This window comes from Microtus oregoni, unplaced genomic scaffold, assembly GCF_018167655.1.
Source record: "Microtus oregoni isolate MIOR12 unplaced genomic scaffold, Mior012 000010F_ref0000083, whole genome shotgun sequence".
NCBI classification, from domain to species: domain Eukaryota; kingdom Metazoa; phylum Chordata; class Mammalia; order Rodentia; family Cricetidae; genus Microtus; species Microtus oregoni.
Window position 1 is genome coordinate 53,284,274 of NW_024543069.1, and position 27,219 is coordinate 53,311,492.

The window sequence follows — 27,219 nt, forward strand, 5'->3', positions numbered from 1 at the left end:
GTGGCCGAGGGAGGGACAGTTCTTTGTCCAAAGACCAGTTTTGCCATGAAGAAAACAAGCTCCAAGTGGAGTGTCTTCAGTGCCCAACATTCTGTTGCAAATACATCAGTGCTGCCAAAAGCAATAGTGTCTCAAGTCAACAGAATCTTAAGTTATTTAAATGATGTTTCTACAGTTTTTTCGAAGTGGTTGACAATTACCTATCTATGCGGCATACAATCCCTATGCATCTAAAGAACCTGATTAGTTTAACTATAAGCATGACAAACATGGATGACTATTGACCTGTATATTTTAATACCTATATAGCTCAAAGACTATTTATTAAAATATTAAACAATCTTTAAACAACTGTGCAGCAAATGAGGACAATGACCTCCAAATATAAACAATGTATAAGTATCTTGATCAGAGGTAGAACTATATAGTACAATATTATCCTAAAATATCAATGAACCTCTTGTTTTTGTTGCTCTTCAATCAGTGAATGCTCTGTTTTATAACCAAAACTTTATAGATCAAAGTTGGGTAAAATAATGAGAAACTTTCACAATTACGAAATTAGCAGGTATTAAGTAAAACAGAGCAAAACACAAGTATGCCAGCAAAGTTTCAGAATTATACACTACTGATAGAAGTGTAATTGATGCATTTTACCTTGTACTATATATATCTATATGCTCAAAACCATAATATTCTTTGAATTACAGTACTGCTTCTGGAAAATAATCTTAAAAACTAAAATGAATATAGACAAAACCTGAGACTAAGGTTCTTGCATAAATTTAAGTATCAGTAATGACTGTTCTAACTACTTATGTTACAGAGATTAGAAAACTTATGAGTGAGTGCATGGGGTCTGATTTAGAATTAACTGAATGAGTATTTAACCCAAACCAAGACCTTATAAGGACATTTCCATACCCAAAGGTCCTGAGTTGCTGATAGTGACCAAATCTGGAGCCCATAAACTCATAGTAAATTGTTATTCCAGCCTTTGGGACTTCTAAATCCAAGAAGTGCTGACCAAGCCAACAGGTACACACCCTGAGACCTTCACCATATGTGTATTGAAGTCACAACCGCCACACTTAAATGTGCTATGACTCCCACTCACTAATTAATATAGGTAGGGGTACAGAGAAGCAACCTTCTGGGAGATTCCTTTGGCATGAAAATTCCCCAAAGGCATGAATCTTCCTAAGACTATATGGTCAATGGGATACTTCCCCGAGATCTTCCTCTCCAGTCTCTTTCATTCAGGGTTAGACTTCCATAATGGTCTGGGGGCTCCTTGAGCCTTCTCCAGCTCTTGCCCTCTTTTTGCCTTCCAGACATTTTCCTTAACAAAATCCTTTCTTATTTTACCCCATTTTTGTCATTGTTTTCATTTTGGACTAGCTTTCTCACCAACCAACATGTGAGAGGCATACAATCCTGGATCCTGGATGGATACAAATTGCCTCTGCTATAACCCAGAGGCTCAGTTGCTTGACAGAGGTGGCCTGGAAAAGCATCAGGGTTAAGAGGAATTCTGACTATGGTATAATTACCCAAGTTATTAAAAACTATGGGCTGAATAACTGGCATACAGAGAGTGGGAATTGCCTGAGTATTTCTGAGTTGTAGTAATACCTTGAAGATGAATATTGAAAATAGAGGTGTTAGAAAACATACTGCCTTAGTCACGGTTACTACTGTTATGATGAAATGCCATGACCAAGGTTGATCTGTGGAGGAAAGGGTTCATTTGGCTTACACTTTCACATCACTGATTATTATTGATGGAAGTCAGGTCAGGAGCTCAAAGAGGGCTGGAACCTGGAGGCAGGATCTGATGCAGTGCTGCTTACTGGCTTGCTTCTTATGGCTTGCTCAGTCTACTTTCTTATAGAACCCAGGACCACCAGCCCCAGTGGTAGCACCACTCACAATATACTTGGCTATTCCCCATCTTTGATGACTCTAACTTGTGTCAAGTTGACATAAATCCAGCCAGTACACACACCTTAGTCTGATATGGATGCCTGAGAACTGTGGCAGTTCTCAAAGAGGCAGATATCTTTTGTCTCAGGACATGTATAGTTGAAGGTCAGGTTAAAGACCTGATTAGAACTATAGAGCTTCAGAGATTGTTTGATTGGCATAGAACTATGTGGATAATGTCCAAGGAAGCAGATTATTCCCCCTTTCCAAATTCACTGAGCTTGCAGAAGTGACTGACCATAGGAGAGACTCTCAGATCTAAGGTGCTAGAAGATGGAACAGAACTCTCATCCTTGATGAGCATGGTGGTATTCACCACTAATATTAGCACTGGAGAGGCAAGCAGGTCTAGATAGCAAGTTCTAGGCCAGCCTTGTCTACATAGTAAGTACCTGAGAACCTGTCTCAAAAATCAAACAAACAACAAGAAAATATTTATCTTTATAAGAGGTGCTACATTCAAGATACTCTCCTATCTCCTTTCCTGCCTTCCAAGTTAATAGCTTGGATCAATTCTCAGTACCACGACTAAGGTCATGATAGACCTGTTAGTTATAAAAGAGATTCTATGGCTAAACCCTGAAATTATTAGCTTGACAGGAATTGGCATCAGATTTTGAGGTACTTGATCAAAGAGTCTGGCTGAACTGTAAGGTTGGATAACCAAGAATTCATTGACATAGGGGCTTTTCTTTAAAACATGAAGTTTGAGACCTTAGAAAAGTTGTTCATAGACTGGGTGAAATCACTGCTGGGTGGTACTTAGAAGGCTGGGTAAAACAGTGGAAAACATCCTCAAAGTGGAAATGCTTGGGTTAAGATGTTAGAGGAAGAATTAAATGGGTTAAAGAGGTAGGCACGCTGGATGGGTGTAGTATGCATGACTAGAAGACTCCCTAGAAGATGATGCTCCATGACAGGACCAGAGGACAAATCATTACAACTAAGGTTGTGAGGAATGCACTTTTAAGAATGGCATCCACATCTCAAGGAGTTAGGAGCTATGGTAGGAAAGACAGTCACAGATCACGGTTTGTTAACATCCATGAGGATGATGATACTCTTGGAAACCTAGGTTATTACAAGAAAAAGTAATGGCAGGAGGCTAAGCACAATCCTGCTTAGTTCTTGGACTTGAGTCAATTTGCAGACTTGAAAAGGTGGCCACATAGCTAGAAGGAGAGGTCTGGTACCACTGCATCAAGAATGTACTGTGCCAATCTTTGTATCCCATCTCTAAGGGACTTATGAGAGATGGAGATAACTAATCGCATCTGGTATTAATGGACATAAAGTTTGAGGTGATACCAACACTTAGAGACCCAAATGTCATAATGATACCCCTGTTAGAGGGAGTCTATACAGTCAAGTTATAAATAAGATCCTGAGTAGTTGAGCATTTTCATATTTTCCCAAATGCACAACTGTAATCTATATGTCTGTCTATCTATCTATCTATCTATCTATCTATCTATCTATCTATCTATCTAATTTATCTAATATATACATATGGAAAGTATAGTGATATCCATAAAAGTTTCCTGATCTATGGAAAAGAAACTATTAAGGAAGGGAAGACCAAATGGAAAATTTTGCTACTATCTAGTTCTCTTTTCTCTCATTCAACATAATAAATCCCAAATTAACTGCCATGAATGGACAGTAGAGATTTATGCCATTATTAAAAACCTAAAAGATGCAAGGGTGACAACTTCTTTTATCTCTCCATTTAATTCACATTTCTATTACAAAAAAAAAACAAAAACAAACCCTGAATCGATGATTCTGGGAGCCTTGTAGACTGGCCAACAAAACTGACTAGCATAGTCAGGCTATTTTATCAAAGCTACACCGGAACAGGAAAGGGACAGGGATACACACACACACACACACACACACACACACACACACTTACATGCATGCACACATGCGCATGCACAGAGGGGTAGAGAGAGAGTAAAATGCACATGCATAAAAATGAAATTAAAAATAGAGAAGAGGTGGCATATTACTTCTAAAAGCATGAACATTTTTGTTTTTTGCTTCTTTTTTTTGACACGATTTCTCTGTGTAACAACCCTGGCTACCCTGGAACTCACTCTGTAGAACAGTCTGGCCTTGAACTCAGAGATCCATCTGCGTCTGCCTCCTGAGTGCCGGGATTAAAATCACAAAAATAGGGTCGGTCACCTAAACAAGCATGCAAAGCCTTGATCTATTATGAATGCCAGATTTTAAGGAATACAGAATATCTCATCTGGTACAATGCCAGAAGATCAACTAGCAAGTTGACTTCATCAAGATCTTTCCATTCTTGGTGGCAGTGCAAACTTGTATAGCTGCTCTGGAAATCAGTATGGCAATTTCTCAGAAAATTAGAACACAACCTTCCTCAAGACCCAGCAATACCAGTTTTGGGTATATGCCAAAAGGATGCTCAATAATACCACAAGGACATGTGTTCATGTTCATAGCAGCATATTTGTAATAAATAGCCAGAATCTGGAAACAACCAAAGAATGGATAAAGAAATTTGGTACATTTACACAATGAAGTAATACTCAGCAGAACAGGAAAATGGCATCTTGAAATTTGTAGGCAAATGGATTGATCGAGAAAAAAAACACATTAAGTGAGGTAACCCAGACCCAGAAGACAAACATTCGTACTCACTCATAAGGGGCTTTTAGACATAAAGCAAAGAAAAACCAGCCTATAGGCCACAAGCTCAGAGAACCTAGACAACAAAGAGGACCCTAAGAGAGATATACATGGATATATGTAGGAAGGAGAAAAAGAAGATCTCTTGAGTAAACTGGGAGTGTAGGGGTCATGGGAGAGGGTAGAAAGGGAGAGGGGAGGAAGAAAGGGGATTGGAGAAAAATGAAAAAAAAATCTTTCCATTCTGAAAGGGCAAGTTGTTCCTTTATCCTCACAGTCAAAATTACCTATTCTAAGAATACTTTCTGCTGTCAAAACATTATTTAAACAGTACTATCCAGAGACAAGTAGGATGCCATATAAACACACTCAGAAGTGCATTTTGAAAAGAACACAATTAAGAAACTTGATTGATATCAAAGGGATGTACGAATGGGCTTATATCCATAGGCTCCACATGTTCTATCACACTATATAAATGAGATGTAACCATTCTCATAAAATACCACAGTGGGTTTCAAAAGATGAAGCTAAGTTTCTGTTTTCATAAAACAATGCATTTATCAGAACAGGGGCACCTACATGACGCCATATCCACATCAGGAAGAAGACGAGTACAAAGACAAAGGGTAGAAGCAGAGTGAGTCCATTTGCCATCCCTAAAAGATTCCTAAGGAGAGATTATTTTTTTTGCTATACAACACAGCAAAGATCCCATTCAAATACCCATTATGGCTATTAATTACTAGAACATTTTGGAGTCCTTTGTGCAAGGACCAACAAGCAAGAAGCAGTTGTCATTTGGGTGGAGATAATTAGACTTGATCAAGGAGGAAGGGATAAGGCTAGCTCTGTACAATACAGATAGAAATAGCTATTACCCGGATAATAGACTAGGGGTGCTTCTAGTATTCTTGCCTCCTTTTAACTATGAGTAAACATAAATACAAGGCAGAACTGTAAAGTGTATGTTTGTTGGAGCCTCAGAACCACTCCTCAAGAATTAAAGCCACAGAGAAACCCTGTCTTGAAAAACCAAAAAAAAAAAAAAAAGAATTAAAGTTTGCTTCCTATCACCAGCTACAGCACCAAGATTACCAATGTGAGGCTTGAAATTGAAGACAGAGAAGTCAGAATAACTTGCAGAAGTTAAGCAGTGTCATAGAACAGTTGTAGTCTTTTAAAATTATTGATTCCTTTAGTTAATGTGTGGGTGCTTTGCCCTTGTCAGTATCTGTGCGCCACATGCATGCCTGGTGCCAGTGGAGGCCAGAAGAAGGCATTACATCCTCTGAGACTGGAGTTACAGATAGTTGTGAGGTGCCATGTGGGTGCTAGGAATTGAATCTGCATTCTCTGGAAGAACAACCTGTGCTCAACCTCTGATACAAGCCTAGTTGTAGTGTTGGGATCATTTGTAGCAACAGGAGCTGGTCATACCACTTGCTCCTCCTCTGAGTTTCTCCTCAGAAAGAAAAGCCCATAGAAACTGTAGAAGAGGAGTTGTGGGAGAGAACTGTGGAAGAAAATGCCAACTTTGTGTGAAGAATTTCATTCATATCAAGTAAGGAGTAGACTATGGCACTCATGGGGACAAGTTGCATAGACCCTTGATTCTGAGGAGTATAATTATCTAAGGGCCAAGCTTCTACACTCTTGACATCTACTGTCCTGTGTTTACTCTGTTTAGGCTGCTGCAAGAGGATGGGTGTATATACTAGGTGGCTCATGAGCAGGAAACAATTCTTTTGGAATCCCAAGGCTGATGATTTCAAGATCACGGCATTGACCATTGTGTTCTCCTGAAGGCACCAATTTCATTCATGAGCCTTTCTCCCTGTGAACTGATTACTTCCAAAGGCCCAATCTCTAAATACCATCATATGCTAGTTTTCAGTGTAGGAAATCCAATCTATGGCACCTGAAGTCTTGTCTTCTCTGTGCTGCTCCCAGTCACAGTGACTAAAGTAAGCCTACTTTAGTTGGTCTACTGGAGCTCAAGGATTCTAAATAGTTTTCCTAAAACTTTCAGACGGTCCACAAATTAAAATGCTGCCATTCACTCTCCCTTCTTCCACCCCTTGCTTGGGGGTTAAATTCACATTATCACCTGATGGGGTACCCTGACTTTCTCCATTTCTCTTCTCTACATCTTCGCTAAACATTTCCTTTATCAAAATTCTTTATGCTGAATTCAATTTTGACCCAGAATATCAAATGGTTGTGCCATTGACGAACTCTTTTTTGGTCAGTTGCCAATACTGACCCAATTACTTTGTAATTCCTTGGTAATAGAGATTTTTCTGAGTTTGGTTCAGATAGTAGACAATAGATCAAAATATGAATTTTAGGAACATTCAGAATAAGATGAAAAATATCTTTTTCCTTTATCAAAACTAGCTTTTTGACTGCATGAATTTAATTTATTCCTTCCTTCTTTTCTTCCTCCCTCCTTCTTTCCTTCCCTCCTTCTCTCCTTCATCTTCTCTCTCTCCTCCTCTCTCTTTTTCCTTCTCTCCCTCACTCCTCTTTTTGGCCCCTCAAGGTTTTCCTTTCATGATCATAGTAACTGGCAGAGGTTGCTTTACAATTGCACTGTGAAAACACGGATCTCATGCAAATAGTTTATAGTGACTTTTAGTTTGAAATTTCTCATGGTTTAGTTGCAGATAAAGGGTGAATGTTCTTGGAAAGTTTGAACTTAATCAGAAAAGTTATTTTAGAATTATTATCTTAGAGTAGTTTCTGGGGTTTTAGACCTGGAAATATTTTCTAACTGGCTATGTCCATTCTTTGCTCAGAGGTTTGAGCTAATACATTAATCATTTAACAATAACTTTTTCCTGGGTCCTGCCTACCACGTCATAATGTTTTCCTCCACTTCGAACCCACTTGCACACATTTAGTTTCACTTCTCCTGCTTGCAATGCACCATGAATTAAAACAGAATATTCCCCAGCTTTAGATTATAACTGGGTCAAGTTTAGAAGGACTCAAGCCCAGTTTATGAACTTTTCTACAAAATTGACTTGGGTTTCAAGAGTGTAGTGAAATGAGAACATGGGGGCGTTTAGAATACAGTCTGTTCTCAATTTATCTATTCTTTGAAAACCACGGTCTGGTTTCAGCCGTACTAATCTTGGACAGTTGAGTTAGAACAACAGAGACAAGTCCTATCCATCCATGGAGCACAGCAGCTCCCTTCTAAGAACAATAAACTGCAAGGGAAGGAGGTGCAGGGTTTTCCCTGTGGGGCTTGTCAGCAGAGGACTGCGAAAGATAATGTAAAACAGACGCAGCAGATCTTGTGTGTGTGTTGATCTCTCTGAGAGGTCCTGGGCTTCAAGAAGACCCTATTTGTGTCTCATCTCTCTCTTCTTCGGTTTCTTTAACCTGTGTTCTCAAATGTCTTTATTTCCCTAATCCCCTCCTATAGGTTGTGGTTGTTGTCTTAAGTTCTTCTGTCAATGAGGCTTAGAACTGATAATTGTTCAAGACTTGGATCTAAGGAGTTTTGGACCATGGGACTGACTGATAGCTTGGGAATTGGTGACTGGACCACCTCTAAGCTCAGGTAAGACCCTTCTTTCTTGAAATCCCTCTCACCTGGTACTCAAGAGTACTGAGTTTCTGCTTTAACCTAGCTTTCTCTGATCAATCATTTTCCCCAAGGGCAGAAGTTCTGATGACTCGAGCTCCATGTCTATCGTGGGGCCTTTCTCATCACCTCTGTTGCCAGATCTTCTGAACTGCCTGCCTAGATTTCTTTTTGTGCTTACCCCACCTCCTTGTATGCAATCTCTTTGCCATAGGTTTCCAGACTGTGATGTGGATGACTCACACTGTGTTTAATAGAACCTTTAGCTCACCCCCTTGGGTCCTGGTGCTCTGTTGTGGTCCTACAGAAGTAAGTGATGAAATGATCTCCGTTGTCTCCATCTTCCCCAGGTTGCAATTAGAGTATCTCCTGTTCTAGCGAAGCTGCTTTCACTGAAAACATTCTTGGTAGTGAAAAGCCTTTAACACAGTCTTCCCATCTTCTTCAAAGGCTTTATTTATTTGCAGTTTGCAAGCGAATTTGACATCTTCCTTTATAATTTCTTCTTAACTGCTGACCAGTGGGTGGTTTTGAATTTAGTATCAAAACCAAGGCAGGATTTTAAGATAATAAAATGTCACATTTATTTTTCTAGTCTGTAACAGCAACAGTGTATTTTAAAAGAAACAACACTCATCAGTGAGTGTGTCTCTAGAAAATGCAGTCTTTCAAAATGTTGCATTTTGATTTTGAGTTCTGTGCACATGTTCTTAAGAGAATGATGAGGCAATTGAAATTTTCATTGCAGAAAGTCTTTTTGAGCTATCATGAGCTGTGGATGCTATCTCTGGACATTTCCTAGAATTCCCCTTCTTATATCCTAGGGGTGTCTTGCTGCATGTTGCAGTGGTGTGCAGAGGTCTGTGCACTTCTGAAAGTCGGACCTTTTCTTCTCTTGTCTGCTTTCTGAGAGGAGGCCAGGAGGGCAGAATTTTAACTATACAGGTATGGATTCCTGTAGCAGAGTGGGAGGGAGGGAAAGAGAGAGGAGGGAAGGGAGGGAAGGGGAGAGAGAGTGTGAGAGCCTTGTCTTCTTCTTCTTCTTCTTCTTCTTCTTCTTCTTCTTCTTCTTCTTCTTCTTCTTCTTCTTCTTCTTCTACAGAAGTCTCACTCTGTATCTTAGGCTAACTTAGACCCTGTATATAGCCCAGGTTGGCTTCAAACTTGAGGCTCCTACCTCTACCTCATTCTTCAGAGTTCTGGGGTCACAGGTGTAAACCTGTATGCCCAATTTGAAAAAGGTATCTAATTCAAAACATTAGCCTGATAGAGAGAAATTAGTTTAAAAAATTATTCTAAAATTGTTTAATTTTTTTTCAGTTTTCTATCAGCAATATGTTCAGGGTTGCACAACTGAACACAGAAATTTCTAGGAATTCCGTGATATCCCTGACACTTCAAGGTTTACCTTAAACTAAAGGCAATATCTTTGCTCATCCTGATTAGTAAGTTTTGTCTGATTTCTGTGAAGTTAGACACTAAAGACATATGTTAAGAAAATGCAAAGACTGAAGCTGGTGTGAAACCAAACTAATCTACCTGCTGGTGAGCTCTAGCCACATTGTCATGAACAGTAAGAGGTCTGCTTGAAAGGTTCAGTTCTCATGTTCTAAGTTTCAATGAATTAGGGCCCAGAACTCAGATTGCATTAAATACATTTTTTATTTTCTAATAAAATTTCTCTTATGATATATGTTTAATACCTTGGTTGTAGTTACAGTATGCATATGTCCAAACTCACCAAGCTGTGTGCATCAAATGTGTATATACATTACATCTGAATAAAGTCTTTTAAACTTGTATTAAAGCCTTATTTCTTTATCAGTCATACAAACCATATGCTTGTGTATTGAATTAATCGCATCTATAATGTTAGTTATCTTTGCAGAAAGGATATTTCTTTCTGTACGTAGCACTTTTTTTTTTTGATTTTTCGAGACAGGGTTTCTCCGTAGCTTTTGGTTCCTGTGTACGTAGCACTTTTATAATAGTCTTTACACATGAAGCACTTTTCAGATGGTTGTGCTGCTGACAAGGTGGCCAGAGTGGAAGAGCTGATGGTTAAGGGTATGCTGAGAAATTGGGGTGATGGTGGAAGATGTGCCTGAGAAGTTGGGGCTCAGATGTGGACTCATTTAGATGTTGAATCTCTGAAAAAAGAAAAGAATCTATATCCATATTTCTGTCTTTTTAAATTTTCTCCTTCATATCAGGTTCTTCAAGTTCTGACAAACCTGGAATACATTTTGTGTTCTATAACCTTGGAATGACTCAGTTTTTATTTTAGTTGTTTTCCTATTTTTATTACTACACAATAGTAATATTCCTAAAGATGGAAACCACATATAAATAAAATAAGAACATAAAAATTTTATGTAATGTCACACATAGCTGTGTATAATCCTGCATGCATGTTCTAGTTTAAGTTTATAAAATAGATCATATCTTAAATTTTCTAACCTGTTTTTCCATATACAAATCATGAAAGGAGATACATATTTTATCATCACTGTGTCCAAGATTAAAGTACATTTCCAATTAAAAATTATTTAGACTGAAAGTTGGCTCCTCCTAATTGAGCCTTCTATTTCTCAGGCAGGAAGATTAAAATCTGGTGACATTATACAGTTTGATTCATGTTGAGGCCAAGGTAGGCGAATAACAAAAACTTACAGGGCCCTTCCTCCCTTTTTCCTATTACTAAGTCCCACACGGAAAACTAGGGCTTTTGAGTAAAAAAATTCTAGTCTTGGAGTTTAGTTGCCTACTTCTGGGGAAGATCAATTGACTTAACATTTATGGAAAGTATTTTCTGAAAAAGAATTTGTGAATCTTAATGATTGGTTTTCAAACTTAAGACTTCAGTTGAGCTCTCTGCAGCGATGCTGAAGCATCTTGATCCCTTCTCCGGCTGCTATAAATCTCTGTCAAGTCAATCAGAGTGCACTATCAGCAGAAATATGGTTAGAACTAGTAAGAATTTCCTGACTTTTGGGTTTATGACATAAAAAAATCTTTATGTTGCAGTAATTTGACTTAAAGAGTCTGAAAAAGGTTCTGTGAGTCTTATCAATCACAATCAATTTTATTTGCTAAATTTAGTACTGGAGTGATGTTATTTATGTGCTCTTTGTGTGGAAATATTTCACAGAGCACATATTTGGAGGTGTTGTTCTATCAGGTGACTTTTGGAATTTCATAAAAATTTCACCCACTCACAACCAGTGCTTTCCTACTGATTAACTTTGTCAGATGGGTCATAACTGATACTTGAGTGAATATATATGTATGTATATGTGTATATATATAGCAAATTCTCTTTCATTTAAAGTTTCTGTTTTGTCTTTCTTCCCTGGTTCAATTTGTTTCTCATTTTTTTCCTTCACTTTCACTCAAATTAAAAATCTTGAGGCTTGTGTTTGCTGCATAAGACGAGTAAAATCAGATAAATAAATGTCAATGCCTCACGTTTTACCACGACTGTTAAAAGCTGTCTGTAGAGCCAGAGAACTGAGGAAGTGGCTTGTGTACTCAGGGGAAACAGTGGCTCCAAAAGACAAGAAGAAAAGGTGTATTTACTCCACAATATTACCATAAACTTGGTTCTAGAGACATATTTAATAAATCAAGGTCCTATGTTCTAGCAGAATAGTGAGTTTTAAAATATGACTTTTGTGTCTCTTTTTCTTTTTACAATATGAGTTTATTCCTAATACGTTCATTTGTTCTAAGTTTATATTTTCTTTCTAATACAAAGGGTGACACACAAGGGATATGGCTGACTCAGGGATATTGACCTGCTCATATTTTGAGAGGGCAGGAAACAAATGTCTCTGGCTTATCCCACCTGTCAGCATTTCTTAACCAATGGAACAGAAATGGCCAGAACCACAGAGTTCAAAGTTTACGTGTAGCGAGAATTTGATCAGTCAAATTGAATAATGTTGGGAAATAATAGCACCATGAGTGACGGATGGGCTCTAAATAGTGTCTGTGTATGGAATTCCACAAAGAAATGCAGAAATTGTTCTTTGAAAGTGTTGGGTTTCAGCTGCACTCATGACTAAAACCCTCAGTAGGTCCCATGACTATGGCTGTGGGATGACCTACCTTCCTGCTCGTGAATAAACACCTGGCCAGAGTGTTTCGTCTGAACACTCCAGTTTAAGAAAGTTGTTAAATGCAATCAGCTGCTTCTAAATCATCCTCCATAGCACACTTCAATAATGCGATCCTTGAGCTAAACTTTCCTACCAGACTGTAGGAGGAGGGCCTGCTTGTTTTTCCTGGCTGCCCAGCAAGTTCAGACCTGAAATAATCACACAGAAACTGTATTATTTAAAACATTGCTTGACCCATTAGCTCTAGCTTCTTATTGGCTAAGTCTTACATTAATTTAGTCCATTTCTATTAATCTGTATATCGCCATGTGGTAGTGGCTTGCTGTCAAAGATTTGGCATGTCTAACTCTGGCGGCTCCATGGCATCTCTCTGACTCCACCCTTCTTTCTCCCAGCATTCAGCCCAGCCTTCCCTGTCTACCTCTGCTCTGTCCTACCCTGTTCTGCTATAGGCTCAAAGCAGTTCTTTATTCATTAACCAATAAAAGCAACACATAGAGTGGGCTTTCACACCATATGGCCTTCCTCCATCTCATTTAGTTACTCTACAACTGAGTAACCTTTAGGAAACTGTGTCCTGGGAGGGCAGAGCAGAATGATCATAGGCCAGACCTTGACGCTGGCTAGCAATGGCTCAGTGTGATGTGTGGTCAGTATTGTGGAAGATGACAAATACCAGAATCTCTTCCCTTGCCACAGCCTGTAAAGGATATGTCTATTGTGTGTGCATGTGTGTGTGTGTGTGCGAGCACATGTGTTCATGAGAAAATGTGCTTGTGGCATATTCTTCACCATTTAGTCATGTGCTAGTCCCCATTTTACTTTTGATTTTGAGACAGGGTCTCACTAAAATTTATAGGCTAGCCCTAACAATGATCCTCTTCCCCCAGCCTCTCAAGAAGCTTAGATTATAGGCTTGGGCCACTTTTCCTGGCTAAGTTCCTGACCACAATCCATGGTGATGAAGGAACAGAAGAGAATTAAATTAGAGCCATGGGATTTGGGATCTTAACTTGGTCTTGTCACCAGCAGCCTATGTGTGATTTGGGACACACCATTTTGTCTGTCTTAGTGTTTGAATCTCCTGCCAAGTGAGGAAGCATTTGTTTGGATTCTAGGATGAAATTTCTGCACACGGCAGGTGTGACCAGCTAATTCAAGCTCCTGTCATCTTAACAAACTGTGCCTTTGAACTGGAAGCCAAAAGAAACCCCTTCTCACTTGAGTTGCTTTTGCCAGGGCTGTTGCTGTTTGTTTTTTAAAAATGATAATAGGAAAGGTCATGAAAATATGTATCTCTGTTAAAGCCTCTTACAAGAACTTATTCATAACTTTGTTATAACAAGAGTGAAGGATTAAGGGAAAAAAAATCATGAAACTTCCAATTCACTTGTAGGTGTATGAAGATAAGGAGACTTGGAAATAATAAAGCTTAACTCAGAGCATTGCATTTAGCTAGAGATAGGAGAGTTTTAAAATACTTAATCACATAAAGTAAAGAGCTTGGGAAATCAAAACATAGGTATTTTTATTGTGTCTACAGGTTGACTTCTGGTTCTTTAAAAAAAATATCATTTTCATCTTCATGTGCATGAAGGTCTGGCAGGCAGGGATTGCCTTCAGTTGAAGCAGCCTCTGCATCTCACACAGTCATCTAGAATAGCAAAACTCTTCCTCCCTGACAAAGCCAGGGAATAATGTCAGCTGAAAAGGTAGCAAGAACTACTTGCATAGCCCCATGAAAGAGCATACAGAAAGCCCACCTCTGAAAAACATCCATTTTTGCTTAATTTATGGTGTGGATTCTAGTTGCCTAGGGACTGAAATTAATCTGCCACATTTATTTAAATAAATCTGGCTCTGCCCATATTTCCACCCTCTCGTGGTAGTGAAGTTTAACATTTCTTTCCAGTCACTTTGCATAGCGTTTCCTTTTTCTTTGTCTCTTTCGAAGTGTGACTGATAGATTCTTCTTCAGCAATCTCTTCGGTAGATGATAGCCTTTTTCCTTTGCAGCTGATTCTGAAAGGAGCTGTATTGTGATGAGCTAATTAACACGAAAATAGAGTCTATAACCTTAATTAGGCAAGATTATAGGCTCAACGTAATGGGATGTCTTGAAACTGCACACTATGCAAATATTAGACTCTTCATTCTTCCCATTGCCTCTGAAACCATCACACAAAGGATGTTTTGCAGTATGAAGCACACTCAGTGCCAGGTGCAAACCCCTCACCCAAAGGCTCATAGTTTGGTTGTACTAGCTGGGGAAAGAAAACAGAAGGAAAAAAGTTGAATGATATTAAAAATTGAAGTAGACTCAGAAAGAGCTTTGAAAACTGGAGAAATTTCACGATTCAACTAAGTGGTTCAGTCACCCCACTTGACTATGTACCTCATTTGGAATTCTAAAACACTTCATGCAGACACCACTGAGAATTATGCAAATCTTAAGAGAGCTTTCAAGTCCAGCAACCACTAAGAGTACTATAATAAGGCCAATCTGGGGTTTACTTAGGCAATTTGGATATAGGAAGACAGTGACGAGATGAAGTCACAGTGAATCCCCGGGTCCTAATTTTAGCCAGTGATTTTCATTTCCTTCACCGCCAACTTTTAAAAAACATTGGAGTGGTAAAAGTAAACATAAAGCTGACTTTCCCCTTTCCAAACCTGATGACAACATCCTGGAGAGCAATACCCTGAGACATTTGAATAACTAGCCCTAGTATAACATCATGAAAGCCGCTATAAACAATGCTTAGGTTCTGTGTAGAGTGGTGAGGCTTTTAATTTGGTCAGACAGAAAAAACAAAACAAAACAATTGTTTGCTTTCAGGAAACTACCAAGGAATACACGACAGGGACAGAAATCCAGCAGACATACATGTCAGCCTAGAACCTGGTTTTATTCTAAGATACCATTTGTCAAAAAGAGGGAACAATAAAAAGGGTGTGTTGTGTAATAACTGAAGATGGCCATTGGTAACTTTGTGTTCAACAGATAAACTAATATTTTAGCCCTAGGCTCAAAACTCCCATTTACTGTGGCTGGTGTCAGGGTGCATTCCCGTTGCCCCTCATAGTAAGTCTCAAACTAGTCTTTTCATTATTTTAGACCTAGTTGATTGATTTGTTTGCACAGGCTCCTTGAACAATTACAACAACCATAAGAACCTTAGAATGAGGTACTTTTTATGGATGGAGAAGACGAAGAACAGAATTTGAAGGTCTTCTATGGGGACCGGTTTAGCAAGGAAAGATGTTGACTACAAAGCCTGACAACCTGAGGAGGAAGGAGAGAACTGACTCCCTCAAGGTGCCCTTTGATATCTACTAGTGCACGAAGGAAGCAGTACAACCAGGATTTGAACTTCTGTCTGTGTGACTCCAACCATACTATTAGCCAACCCGCTAGGCTCTTTAGTGCTCATCTAGTGTAAAAGGTTCTTCTGTTCATGTGTTGCTTTCATTGGTTAATGAATAAAGAAACTGCTTTGGGCCTGATAGGGCAGAACTTACATAGGCAGAGAAGACAGAACTGAATGCTGGGAAGAAAGGCAGAGTGAGAGATGCCATGGATCCTCTGCAGGAAATAGACATACTGGACTTTGCTGGTAGGCCACTACCTTGTGGTGATATACAGATAAATAGAAATGGGTTAAACTAATATGTAAGAGTTAGCCAATAAGAACTTAGAGCTAATGGCCAGGCAGTGTTTTAATTAATACATTTTCTGTGTGATTATTTTGGGTGTAAGCTAGCCGGGCGGCCGGGACAAACAAAGGCCCCACTTCCTTGCAACACACATCAAGCTTCCAATTGTCCCGTTAATTATTATTACTTTCTCAGTGCTGGATGAGATTAAGAGAAGTAATGAGGCTGGCGGTCCAAGTTGAACTACAGAAATTCTCTACCATCTTCTACATGCAAAAGGACTCTGGTGGGCTACTATGTGCGAGGTTTGTCTGCAAGCATCCCGAAAATAAAATATGATGTAGGGGAGGCAGAATTCTACAGGGGTGATTAGCATAAATACAAGGCATATGATGTAATATGTTAATGTTGTATGTAACCTAAAAGGGGAAAATATGTACTGGATGGAGATCAGGGGCAAATGTTTAAATCCAGTGTTTTCTGCTTGGTAGGTACAGCCAGATTGATCAAGGTTTTAACAAGAACCAGGTGGTTCAATGAAAGTCAATAAAAGAATCCTTTGAGAAATGCTAAGGATGACAGTGACAATACACCCTGACATTAGCCACAGTGGAAGGGGTTATCAGTCTTAAGACTAAAGGGACCCAGTTGGTGGGGGATAGAATGCAACTAGGTTTCAGGGAGAAATGACATCATAAAATGGAATTCACTTGAACTCATGGGGAGGCACTGTTACTACTGTACTCAGGGCCTGAATCTCAGAACCAGAAGAGAAGGAGTCTTTCATTTCATTTTGGTCTAAATCCTCCAGATGCCAATGTAATAGGGAATGGGGGCAATAGACACAAGGGTCCTGCCTTCCAGGGGTAACAGAGCTCTGAGGAAAGAGGATGGGAGTAACCCAGAGCAGGAAACTTGTCCTTTCTATGTTCTATTTTTGAGCTGGTATGTTGCTGACCACATTTAATACACACACACACACACACACACACACACACACACACACACACACACACACATTTGTGCTCTGCCAACCATGAGCTACTTGCTGACATCCTAAGACAATAGTATAATAGAGTTACTGCCATGTACACTTCCTTTTTATATTTTATTTTGTTTCTTAATGGTGCCCATGATCAAGGCTCACATCCAGTCCTCAGCCTATTTTCATCTTCCTCTTTAATCTAGAATTGTCTTCTAAGCTTTTTATGTTTATCCTTGTCCAAGATACTAACTTTTAAAGAAAGCACAACACCATACCAAGAGTTTTGTGAGGCACAGGTTTGACTGATAATTTCTTCGACATTAGACTCAGTGTGAACATCTTGGAAATCTTGCTGCAGAGGTTTAGCATCCTCAATTCCCTGTATATGGAGACACATAATTTCAGAATGTTCCATCACAAGTAGACTGCACTATCTACTAAACTCAGTAGTCCAATCATCTAGTGACTGATATATGTGAATCCCTTTTTATCCACACTTTTTCCACCCATACTGCTTTACAGTCAGTGAACTTGATTGCAGTGACAAGAGATAGTTTTATGGAAGCAAAACCTGGCAGATGTTCTTTGAAAGTTACTATAATTACCATCATCTTTTCCCAGTGTTAAACTGTTTTTAATACACTCATCAAACATTTCTAGAGTGTTCATGTCAAGCCTTCCTCTAAGGGATTTTCACCAGGGTTTTCATAGTTGTCATGACAATGTCTTTGGATCATACCTCTTCCCTGAGGATTCCTGTTGGAAATAGTTTGGATCTTTCTATAGATGCCTTGATGTGACAACATTACCCTTAAAAGAGCTTTGGTAAGCAGAAGCCATTGTCTGGGGAACAGCAGACTCTCAAGGCAACAACTGGCAAGTCTTCATGGCAGGATTCAAGTTTAGCTCTCTTGGACTTCTGTGTCTCCTTTTATGGGAGATATGATAAGTCAGTTAACTATCAAGCCTTTCTTTATTCCTTTATTAAGTGGGAAAAGTAATGCTCCTTTTTTTTTTTGATTTTTCAAGACAGGGTTTCTCCGTAGCTTTTTGGTTCCTGTCCTAAAACTAGCTCTTGTAGACCAGGCTGGCCTCGAACTCACAGAGATCCGCCTGCCTCTGCCTCCCGAGTGCTGGGATTAAAGGCATGCGCCACCACCGCCAGGCTGCTCCTTCTTTTGTATGGTTATTATGCGGCCTGAGTGAGATAAAATGACAAATATTTGGACAATTTTTGATCGCTGCCCTTGTGATGGTTAGTGTTAACTATCCACTTGCTGGAATCTGGAATCATCTAGAAGGCAAACACTTGGGCACACCTGTGAGAGATGCGTTAGTCGCATGGCATACCTATGAAGGATTGTGTTGAAAAGGTTAATTGTGATCAGCAGCCACTTCAAGGTCCTGCTGCCTTGACTACCCTTCTATAATGGGCTGTGAGTCCTGAATTGTGAGCCCAAGAACGCCTCTTTTCCCTTAAGTTGCTTTTGTTAGGGTGTTTTATCACAGCAACTGGAAAAGAAACTGAGAACCATCATTCTTCCCAAGCCATACATCTTGTGTCCCTGAAGTCACTCCATTGATTCAATGACTATAAATAAGTCCCTTAGGAACCTTGTCTCCAAAGCTGTCATTACCTTTGTTAATGAGGGGTTATAAAGCTATGACCCATAGGCCAAGTCCAGCTTCATTTGTGTTTATAAATAAAGCTTTATTAGAAAGCAGTCACATACACATTTGTTTAAGCATGGTCTATGGATGTTCCCACCCTAAACTTGAAGAACTGAGTAGTGGCCATAAGCCACATGGTCTGCAAATCAGAATATATTTACTATATGTTTTTTACATTAAAACATTGAGAATTCTTGCTGCTTAGGATTATTGCAGGAAACTCCTGTCTGGTTATATCTCACTCTTTCTTGAACCTGTCTTCCCTTTCTTTCTGGGCCAGAAGAAAGTTTTATGAAGTTTGATCTTAGTTGTGCAGATGACTTTTTGTGTTTCATTGACTCTTGCAGAAGTATCAGCTCCTATCAGGTTGTTAGGCAAATACTGTTCTTTTTGTCTGAATACACTCACCTCTTACTTTTGTCCTTAATAATGAACCCAGCATTTTCCTCATCCAAGAAAACTTTCCCGTGCCCACAGTTGAATCAATGGCTTCTGTTTCTCTGTAGCTTGTGCAATGCTTCAACTTTGTCATCTATCTCATTCTGCCATCATTATAATAAGCCAGCTGCCATTGTCACTGCTGTGAACTCACCTAGAGGACAGGAACATTGTGTGTGTGTGTGTGTATGTGTGTGTGTGTGTGTGTGTGTATTCACTTTTAAAGTCTTTAGTGTCCAGCCTGGGACCTGGCCCAAAATAAGTGCAATTAGGTTGTCATGGCTTCTTGGCTTATGAATTGGGGGCTTCTCTATAGTGCTGGTCAATATAGAAGAGAGACACATCCCAGGAGGCTTCTTAGAGTGTTGGCAACTTAGCTAAATACTAGAGGGTGTGGAGAAGATAAAATGAGGCATAGGAAGCTTGTGGAAATGTGACAAGACCTGAAAGAAGCATGTTGGGAAATGACATTCAGAAAGAAAGGTGTGTGCGAGAGAATGCTAGCAGACAGGCTTTAAAGGAAGAAGCACTCTACAAACCTCTGCTGATAGGGTGCAGAGATGGCAGGAAGCCACAGAAACACTGGAAACACCTACTTCTACCTCTCCAGTGCTGGGGTAAAAGGTGTGCTCCGCCTTTAACTGTCAAGCAATCAACTGTGTTATCTTGTCATCCTAATCCAAACCTAAGTGCATATATAGCATGTTATAGATTCTCAATAAACATCCCTTTCATCCTTGAACTATATGAAGACTGCCAAAATATAAGGAGAGTATTCAATTTAGTATTCTAAACAACGTGATATATATAGTGTGTGTACTAATTATCCTACATATTTAATATGCACTAATGTATAATACTTAAATATTCTAATGTTAAAAATTCTAGATAATGTAATGTTATAAAATTATCATAGTATTTATGGATGAATATTTGTACTCTCTATAGCTTTCATGAGCTTGAGAACTCTGGTCATATTTATCCTTAGTGTTAAATATTTTTCTGGTGCTGGGAAATGAGCCTAAGGCCTCCTGTATACTAGGCTGGTACACTACCACTGATCTGCGTCTCCACCACTGAGCTGTGTCTCCACCACGGAGCTGTGTCTCCATCACTGAGCTGCGTCTCCATCATCACTGAGCTGTGTCTCCACCACGGAGCTTCGTCTCCACCACTGAGCTGCGTTTCAAACACTGAGCTGTGTCTCCACCACTGAGCTGTGTCTCCATCATCACTGACCTGCGTCTCAAACACTGAGCTGTGTCTCCATCATGGAGCTGCGTCTCCATCACTGAGCTGTGTCTCCACCACTGAGCTGCGTCTGCATCATCACTGAGCTGTGTCTCCATCACTGAGCTGCGTCTCCATCCTAGTTTTTAATTTTTACCCTTTAAAAGACAGGGGTACACAGAAAAACCCTGTCTCAAAAAACAGCAACAAAACAAAAATAAAACAAAAGAAAGAAAAAAGAAGTCTTACTATTAAAAAAGACTCATTCTCCTGTGGAGGTTTTGAATGCCTTTTCATTTGGATTGACTTTTCCCGGGCTATCTATAACTTTGTTTTGCTTTTGTGAAGTCTTTAAGAATATCCAAATTCCTTCCCAATTGTCAAAATCAGAGACAGTTTCCCCTGCTTCGTGTGTATATGTGTCGTTCATTTCTGTGGTTTTTGGCATTCTCTCTCAATAAAATGGAGTTAGGTAAAATAAACTCTTTTCACATCTCTGGGGCTTATAATAAGAAGGTCAGAACTTCACAGCTAGAACACATTTTTAAATGGATGCCTTCCATAGCCAAATTCTACCATCAGTCCTTGGACTAAGGGCTGGTTATGGGGATGTCAAAAAATACTGGGTGATTAAAGATGAACAGACAGGTGGATAAAACTGGGATTGGGTTTAGGGGTACCTTGTACTACAGGAAATTCTACTCTCCAAGGCTCTACCTATCCAGATCCTCGGTTGACTTGAAGCTTCAGTTTCAAGTTGAGTACATTTTCCATCCATGGATTTGCTTGTTTTGTTCAGTTTTACTTTGAGTAGTTGAGGTCGTCTTTACGACGTAACAGCTTAACCCACGGCTTCCTTTCTCGTAAAACCAAAACAAAAAGGCTCTCTATTCATGTGCCATGTGTGTGTGGTACACACATGTAGCACGTACCTGGGATCAAAGCTGTCTATATAAAGTCCTTGAACCTGTGTGGGTTCAAACACATTTCAAAGCCTCAGGATCCTGAAAGGTTTCACTCTGCTTCCTGAAGACCTGAGCGCGGCTCCCATAAAGCCATGGCTCGTCTTGGAGTCGAGAGGAGCAAGGTCCAACTGCAGCTGGCTTCTAGGACTTGGCCCTTTGTAGTCCTGCTTGCTTTTCTCTTCATCCCAACTTTGTCCAAAGGTGAGTGGACACTTCTGGAGCATGGAGGTGGAGGAGGTGATTTTCCTACATGGGTTTCATTTCTTTCAGCAGCTAAGGACAGTGATTTAAAGAAGAGCCATAAGTGAAAGGCAAATCTCTACCTTTCGGCTTAGCAGCTCTGTGTTCCAAAGACAGGTGAAGGGGAGTTAGCAGCAGCAAACAAGCAGAGACCACTAATAGCAGACTGGGGGATTCCAGACAGAATTCCAGAATCCATGAAATCTGAGAATTAATGAATCCATGAGAGCTGGTTTGGGAGAGAACAAGTTCAGATACTTTTGTAACATTAGGAGGACATACTGCAAAACTAAGAAATTTAAGGGCTTCTGAAATCCTGAGTATATTTGATCTTGGTATCAGAGGAGCCTTAAGATTTTCCTCCTTTTAAAAAAAGCAAACAAACAAAAACAAAGCAAAACAAAAAAAAAACTCACCTGGATTTAAATAAATATGAATTCTTTCTTGGTTCACTTTAAGCTTTTGAGACACTCTTAGTTCTTAAAGTTACCACACCTAAGGCTCAGGGGATTTTGCAGAAGAAGGGGTGGAAAGACAGTGATAGCCAATAGATATTCTAAAGTGTATGGAGAAAGAAACCTCAATTCTATACAAATAACTACAGGTAACTAAGGAATATGGAGAGCAGGAGGCTTCCCCAGGGAAAAACACACCAACTAGCTATCCAATACCAAATGGGCACCCCTGAGCACATAATGCAAATAATATATACAGACTGAGTAGGTTGCATTTAAGAACGCATACCTTTATGACTATGCATGTAAGAACAAGCAATGAAAAAAGAGGCCATGAATTTGAAATAAAAGAAGGAGGGGTACATGGGAAGGTTTGGTGAAATAATGAAATTATATTAAAATCTCAAAAACTAAAAGAAATAATAAAAACAAATGAAAGAAAAATAAATTAGCTAATTATTTTAAAGATAAAATAGCTTGAAATTGAAAGAAGAAAGGAATGGAAGATAGTAAAAAAGGGAAAAGAAGGAGAGGAAGGAAAACAGGGAAGAGGGAAGCAAGGGAGAAAGAAGGAAGGGAGAAGCAAGGAAGGGAGGGAGGAGGGGAAGGAGAGAAGATGGAAGGAATGGAGAAGAAGAAGGAGTCAAGGGAGGAAGGGAGGAGGAAGGAAGGAAGGAAGGGAGGGAAGCAAACATCAGTCTGGTTGTCCTAAGATTCATTTTATTTTTTCTTCATAAAATCCCTAATTGTTGCATTAACTACACATGTATTTTTAAGTGCAGCTCCCTGATTTTCAGATGAAATAAAAACTCTTGAGAGGCTGATACCAGGCTGGTTATGTACCTTGAAATGCATATGTGTACCAGATCCTCACCCCTCCTCTTTCTAGATCCTTTAAATGAAGGAATTATGTAGTTTGTGTGAAACTGATGCATAAATGATATTTGATGATTTAATTTCTACCAAAGAAGCAATAGTCGTGTACAGTTTCTTGTCTGAATAGGTTGCAAATCTTTAATGTAGGAGAAAGCTTCCTTAAACTCTCTAGTGGGGTTTCTATGGGACAAAGGATGTGTAGAGACTGTCTGTGGTAGCAGAGAAGCAGACCAGGCAGACACCTGATATCACCAGCCAGGCTGTAGGAAAGGAATAACCATGGCAACAGCTGCTGCAATATTGCTCTTTTTTTTTTTGGAAGACAAATGTTCTGCAGTACAGGTGCTTGCAAGAGAAACTAGTGTATCTAAAATAGACTGACTTATGAGCAGGAATGGAAACTAAGTCTTGGAAACTAAGCTTGGAGTAGTATTCAAGATTGTAATACAGAAGACACTGAATGCTAATTATTGTCTTGTTTTTGCAGTTGATGCTGGTGAACTGCCAATGACACTGATCAGTTTAGGTTTTGGGTGTAATTTGTGATATTGACCAAATAGCAGCCAGGTTAGTTATGAAAAATAATATGATACAAAACCACTTTTTAATTGAGTGCCAAGGGTAGAACCCAAAACCTTGTGTACTCTGACACTGAGCTATATCTCCACCCTTCTGCCTGTTGTAATTTGATTTTTAAAACAATGTCTTATTGTTTAGCTGAGGTTGGCCTTCATCTCCTGTATGCTGGGATTACAGATGTGTACTACCAATACCAAGCTGCAAACCCACTAATTTCAAATGATGAATGACAAATGCATGTTTGTGTAGAGAGATAGTGTTGTCTGAGGACTTCCTTCTTTTGTAATATATAGAGAGGAAAGAGAAAAAAACAAAAACCCAAAGGACCAGGAAAGTGTTAAGTGAAGGAGAGAAGGAAGGAAGAAGAAGTGGTGGGGAGGCAGGGGAAGCCCACAGAAGTTAACAGCAGGGTTGCCTCAACTCTGAGAGGAAATGACCTGGTGCTCTAGGTTCTGTGGCTTCCTCGTCTAACATCATAGGCCATGCTACCACTGTGAGAGCAGGGACAGGGAAACCAGTGCACTGAGCTGAGGTCCAACTGTTCTTGTTGACAAAGGTATACTTATATAAGTGGGCAGTCCATTTTGAGGTTCACTTTGAGGGATGGGACAAAGCATGGTTCTGTACCCCAACCTCCAGAACTCCTTCTATCCACTATCCTCCCTGCATGGAATAGTTCTATTATCACTGCAGGATGCTGGTCTGGAAGACCCTGCACTGTCATGCACTCTACCTCCCTTTCTTACTGCATGTGAGAGAAAATGAGAGGAAGAACGATTTGCCAAAATGACACATTTCATGAGAGCCAGGTCTTCTATTTGCTACATCAGGGCTCTCCTTGCCAGAGCCAACTGTCTTCAAGAAACTATTTATCAGTAAGGAAGTCTTGGAGAGTGACTGAAGACATCTAAAAGATGGGAGGTGGGTTGTTGGGTGGATGGATGGAGAGGCAAAAGGTAAGGGGGGTGATGAGTTTGTTGAGAGGCGATCTTTTAGGTCATCCAAGATAAACCTTCCCTGTTATAAAGTGTGGCTTAGTATTCCCAACCATGGATGACCATGAATCCTTTGACTTTTCCACGCCAGCCATACAAGTGAGCCAACCTTCAGTGGTATTGGCCAGCAGCCATGGTGTCGCCAGCTTTCCATGTGAATATACATCATCACACAACACTGATGAGGTCCGGGTGACAGTGCTGCGGCACACAAATGGCCAGATGACTGAGGTCTGTGCCACGACATTCACAGTGAAGAATACGTTGGGCTTCCTAGATGACCCCTTCTGTAGTGGTACCTTCAACGAAAGCAAAGTGAACCTCACCATCCAAGGACTGAGAGCTGCTGACACTGGACTGTACTTCTGCAAGGTGGAACTCATGTACCCACCACCATACTTTGTGGGCATGGGCAACGGGACCCAGATTTACGTCATTGGTGAGCAAAGTCAATTCACTACGAACATGAATGTTGCATTGCTGCTGTGTTTACACCAGAATAGTTCTGCTTCTTGGCTTGAGGTTCTTCATAGTGTGGGATATGATTCGTAGCTGGAATTCCCTAGTTAGATGTTTTGCTTACGATGAGCAGTTACATAAACACAATTGATTGCGTTAAAATGTGTTTGGGGAGATGTTTTATGCTGCTGATAGGCTTGGTCACTTGTTATTTTATAACTATGTTGAAGCGTCCTTATCTTTGTAATGACACTGTGGGAAAGTCACACATCAGTCAGACTTACATGTGGGTTACTGTACAAGTTAGGATTGGCTAGCAAAACTTGGATGCTCTAGCTGTTTCCCTCCCTCCCTCCCTCCCTCCCTCCCTCCCTCCCTCCCTCCCTTTCTCCTTTCTTTTTTCTTTCTTCTCCATCCTTCTCTTCTTCCTTCTTCTTTTCTTCACTCATAAGGAAGTAGGGCCCCAGAAGTGAAAACTGTCTCAAGAGGTTTGTTCTTTGCTTTCTGTTGCAGATCCAGAACCATGCCCAGATTCCGACGTCCTCCTTTGGATCCTTGCTGCGATTAGTTCAGGATTGTTTTTCTACAGTTTCCTGATCACTGCTGTTTCTTTGAGCAAAATGGTGAGTGTAGTACTGATGTTGCTCTGGAGTTAATGGGGACACCTTTAGCTGTACCCTACTGACCAAGTGATGGAGGTGTGGGGTTGAAGTAATAAACAAAGAGCAGGAAGAACACACTAGAACCCCATGCACTGGCCTTTGAGGTTTCGGGATGACTAATACTGTACATGAACATGTTTGACAGTGAATGTTGTGTGCTTCTGAGCAGGGTTTCAGTTTGAGTAACTGTTTGAACAACAAGGGGCAACTGTTTTGGTCCTCACCATCTTGGCTATGGTCCTACCCTAAAACACAGAATTATTCTGGGCAGCTGCTGCTAGTTAAAACCACCTGGATAGCCTTTTATCCTTCTCCTGAGTATTTTTTCCCTGAAAACCATCTCTTGGTATCATTCTTGTGCCGTCTTTGTTCAAACCATAGCTGCTCGTATAATACCTATCCTTATCCTAACATCTCCTTACAAAGGTGCCTTGATCACTCCCTAGTTCAGTGAATGAAAATCCTGATTTTATTTACTATATTAGTAATGAAAATAGAGATGTGTGGAATCAAGTCTCCAGTCCGGGTTTCTAGTAGTCCTTCTCAACCACTGCCGTGTGAGGCTGGTTTCCTTATCACAAACAACAAACACTCTTTGTTCTCCCTCTCCACTTCCTCTTCTTGCTACCCCTCCATTTTTCCTTATTCCTCTACCTTTGTCTCTTTCTGGCTCTCCTTCCAGGTCTGTTTTACACACACACACACACACACACACACACACACACACACACACACACACACCTTTTCATTGAGCCTCTGTTCTGTTGCTGTCTTCCTTTTTCATTTGCTATTAAATTACCACCCAGGCTAGCTAACTAGAATTCAGTTGTCGAAGTTGAGATGATAGAAACTGGGAACTAATACAGACAAAGAAAAAGCATAAAAGTAGTGGAGATGAGAAATAAAGTTTCAAAACAGGATATCAAAGCTACCTTTAAACATTTACAGTACATTGATTATGACAGACAAGATCTAGTCAGTTATCTTGGGCATTTTGAGTGTTCTTGGTGAAGTTGTCTCAAAGCCCTTTTTTCCCCCTACTTTCTATTCTGGATTTGAATTGCAGATTCTGTTTTGGATTTGAATTGCAGAATTATTTCTCTAAGGTGAATTGAATAGCTGTATCGAGAAAATCTCCAAGAGTCTATAATTCTGCATGTTGTTGTGGATGTTTGTTTTTGCTTGCGAGGGACCCAATATTTACTGAGCCCTATTATGGTTGAAAGTGGTTTCTGTATGCTTTGCTAATAATTGCTCTTTCTTTCTGTGTTTTGGCAGCTAAGGAAAAGAAGTCCACTTACAACAGGGGTCTATGTGAAAATGCCCCCAACAGAGCCAGAATGTGAAAAGCAATTTCAGCCTTATTTTATTCCCATCCACTAGCAGACCATTTATGAAGAAGAAAGGCCGTACTTCAGCCTCTAAAAGCTGAGGCAGTTTCAACTTTCTTTTGCTGTCCAGCTATTTTTACTCACTTGTGTATTTTAAGGAGAGCATGCCTCTCTTTAATATGAAGCTGGATGCAAAGTTCAAATTAAGCAAACTACAATTTAAAGCTAAGGGTCAAGAAGAGAGAATTGGGATATTTCTGGAAGTATCACTTGGAAGCAACTTAAGGATGTAGCATTATGATGTGGTGTC

General features: G+C 39.9%; 1 protein-coding gene across 2 annotated transcripts; it reads left to right on the plus strand.

Moving 5' to 3' along the window:
- Window positions 1-21,404: 21,404 nt before the first annotated feature.
- On the plus strand, window positions 21,405-26,961 carry Ctla4 (cytotoxic T-lymphocyte associated protein 4). Of its 2 annotated transcripts, XM_041659570.1 has the most exons (4): window positions 21,405-21,513; window positions 24,549-24,896; window positions 25,430-25,539; window positions 26,857-26,961. In XM_041659570.1, exons 1-4 carry the CDS (start codon window positions 21,405-21,407, stop codon window positions 26,959-26,961), a joined length of 672 nt encoding a protein of 223 aa, XP_041515504.1. The 2 variants fall into 2 exon arrangements, with proteins under 2 accessions (XP_041515504.1, XP_041515505.1); XM_041659571.1 differs by lacking the exon at window positions 25,430-25,539 and having other exon boundaries at window positions 26,857-26,924.
- The last annotated feature ends 258 nt before the right edge of the window (window positions 26,962-27,219 follow it).

Coding starts and splice junctions, on each gene's coding strand:
- Ctla4 (XM_041659570.1), top strand. CDS start 21,405: ATGGCTCGTCTTGGAGTCGAGAGGAGCAAGGTCCAACTGCAGCTGGCT. Junction 21,514..24,548: donor CATCCCAACTTTGTCCAAAG/GTGAGTGGACAC, acceptor TTTCCACGCCAG/CCATACAAGTGAGCCAACCT. Junction 25,540..26,856: donor CTGTTTCTTTGAGCAAAATG/GTGAGTGTAGTA, acceptor GTGTTTTGGCAG/CTAAGGAAAAGAAGTCCACT.